Source organism: Nannospalax galili, unplaced genomic scaffold (genome assembly GCF_000622305.1).
Source record: "Nannospalax galili isolate Female #2095 unplaced genomic scaffold, S.galili_v1.0 scaffold843, whole genome shotgun sequence".
Classification (NCBI taxonomy): Eukaryota; Metazoa; Chordata; class Mammalia; order Rodentia; family Spalacidae; genus Nannospalax; species Nannospalax galili.
In genome coordinates, this window is record NW_008349585.1 from 502,337 (window position 1) to 504,575 (window position 2,239).

The 2,239-nt window shown below is 36.8% G+C and overlaps 1 protein-coding gene across 5 annotated transcripts in view; it reads right to left on the minus strand.

Annotated features, from left to right (window-relative positions):
* Dmxl1 (Dmx like 1) overlaps positions 1-2,239 on the minus strand; it is a 182,538-nt gene that overhangs the window by 140,092 nt on the left and 40,207 nt on the right. For all 5 annotated transcript variants that reach the window (XM_008847017.3, XM_029570365.1, XM_008847016.3 and 2 more), the window contains exons 6-7: positions 1,914-1,980; positions 348-526 (exon numbers count right to left, since the gene is read on the minus strand). In XM_008847017.3, the coding sequence (XP_008845239.1) occupies positions 348-526; positions 1,914-1,980 (246 nt within the window). The remainder of the gene's footprint in view (positions 1-347; positions 527-1,913; positions 1,981-2,239) is intronic.

The window sequence follows — 2,239 nt, forward strand, 5'->3', positions numbered from 1 at the left end:
CGCGGGCATTGTACGACACAGGTGTACTTACCTACATGCAGGCAATACATGCATACACATAAAATAAAAGTAATAAAATATTAAAACAAAACAAAACAAAACCTGTGCTTTCTTAACATACAGAGACAATGCAAGCAATCCACTGACCTCGGCATATATTTGCTTGTTTTACGCCAGGAAAATCCATTTACAGCTCGAGGATGGGCCAGATATACAAAAGAAAAGTCAATTTCTCCTTGGGATTGTTTTTCTGAACTTTTATCTGGAGAAGTAACAGCTGGCCGCCAGTTTTCTACATAAACCTGTGCTTTCTTAACATACAGAGACAATGCAAGCAATCCACTGACCTCGGCATATATTTGCTTGTTTTACGCCAGGAAAATCCATTTACAGCTCGAGGATGGGCCAGATATACAAAAGAAAAGTCAATTTCTCCTTGGGATTGTTTTTCTGAACTTTTATCTGGAGAAGTAACAGCTGGCCGCCAGTTTTCTACATTATACCATACCTTTACAAGACAGTCATCCTACAGAGAAAAAAACAAAAAACATCAAATGACCACATAGTAGTTATTCAAGAAAGAAGAAATTAAGGACTTCTTTTCCCTTAAGTAAAATATCAAATAAAAAATTAATACTACCATCATAATTATAATACTAAATACTGAGGTCAAGGGGAAGGCATTTCATGAATTATTGTTTTTTCAAATTTATTTATTTTTATTTAAGTGCATGAGTATTGTGCCTATATATGTAAGTGCACTTGTGTGTGCAATGCCCATGGAGGCCAGAAGAGGGAGTCGGAGTCCCATGGAACTGGAGTCAAGGACAGTTGTTAGCTGCTATGTGGGTGCTGAGAAGAGACTCTTGGTCCTCTGTAAGAGTAGCCAATGCTCTTAACTACAGAGCCATCTCTCCAGCCCCTAGTAGGCAAATATACATATTACCCAAACAGCAATATAAACACTAGCTATATATTATATAAAAGGTACTTGGCCAGTCACTTCTTATACATTGTATAAATTAACCCAATGATTAAGGATCTATGAGGCAGTTATAACCTCATTTTATGTTAGAAAGCAAGGCTCAGAGAGATCAGCTAACTTATCCAAGATGAAACTAGTCACTGGAATTGACTCTAAATCTAAGTTGTTTCAATTGTGCCACAATGCCTTTTAACATTATACTACTTAGCAATTTTTTTCTATTTAATATTTTTATGTTTTTTTAGTTTTGAGATAAATAAAATAATGAAGTCAGTATTTTTAAAGTTTAAAAATAGTTTAAGGGGTGCCAGGCATAGTGGTGCACGCCTTTAATCCCAGCACTCAGGAGGCAGAGGCAGGCAGATCTCTGTTGAGTTCAAGGCCAGCCTGGTCTACATAGTGAGTTCTAGCACAGCTGGGACTACAGGGAGACCCTGTCTCCAAAAAAAAAAAAAAAAAAAGTTTAAAAGGCTAGGAAGAAGCCGGGTGTAGTGGCACATGCCTTTAATCCCAGCACTTGGGAGGCAGGGGCATGGCTCAGTAGGTCAAGTGCTTGTTGCATAAGTATCAGGATCTGAGTTTGATCCTCTAGAACCCATATTAAAAAACTCAGGCACTGTGATGCACGCCTGTAATCCCAGTGCTGGGGCAGCAAAGACTGGAGAGTCCTGGGGGTTTGCTAACACTAGCCCAGTCAGTGAGCTCCAGGTTCAGTAAGAGACCCTGTCTCAAGAAATAAGGTAAAGACTGATTGAGAAAGACATTCCACTGACCTCTGGCTTCTACTTATATGCTTATATACATGTGTACATGCACCACACACACGTGCATGCACACATGGACATGTATACACATACATTTAAAAAACCTCTTTAAAAATAACATAGTATATACACACAATTTGAAAAAAAGTATTTTTGAAATTTACCTTTCCAGCAGTGGCAAAAAATTCTCCATCTGGTGAAAATTTCATTAAGTGAACCTGGGAAGCAGTTCTGTAAATTAAACAGAAGGAACAGTTTGCAAAGAAAGTGAGATTAAAAAAATAATAAAATCAATACTCTTCAAGTTACACTGTGAAAATTTCTTCAAACAGAATTTTTTTAAATTATTTAATTTGAAATTTCAGCAGTGTCAAAAAATTCTCCATCTGGTGAAAATTTCATTAAGTGAACCTGGGAAGCAGTTCTGTAAATTAAACAGAAGGAACAGTTTGCAAAGAAAGTGAGATTAAAAAAGTAATAAATAATAAAA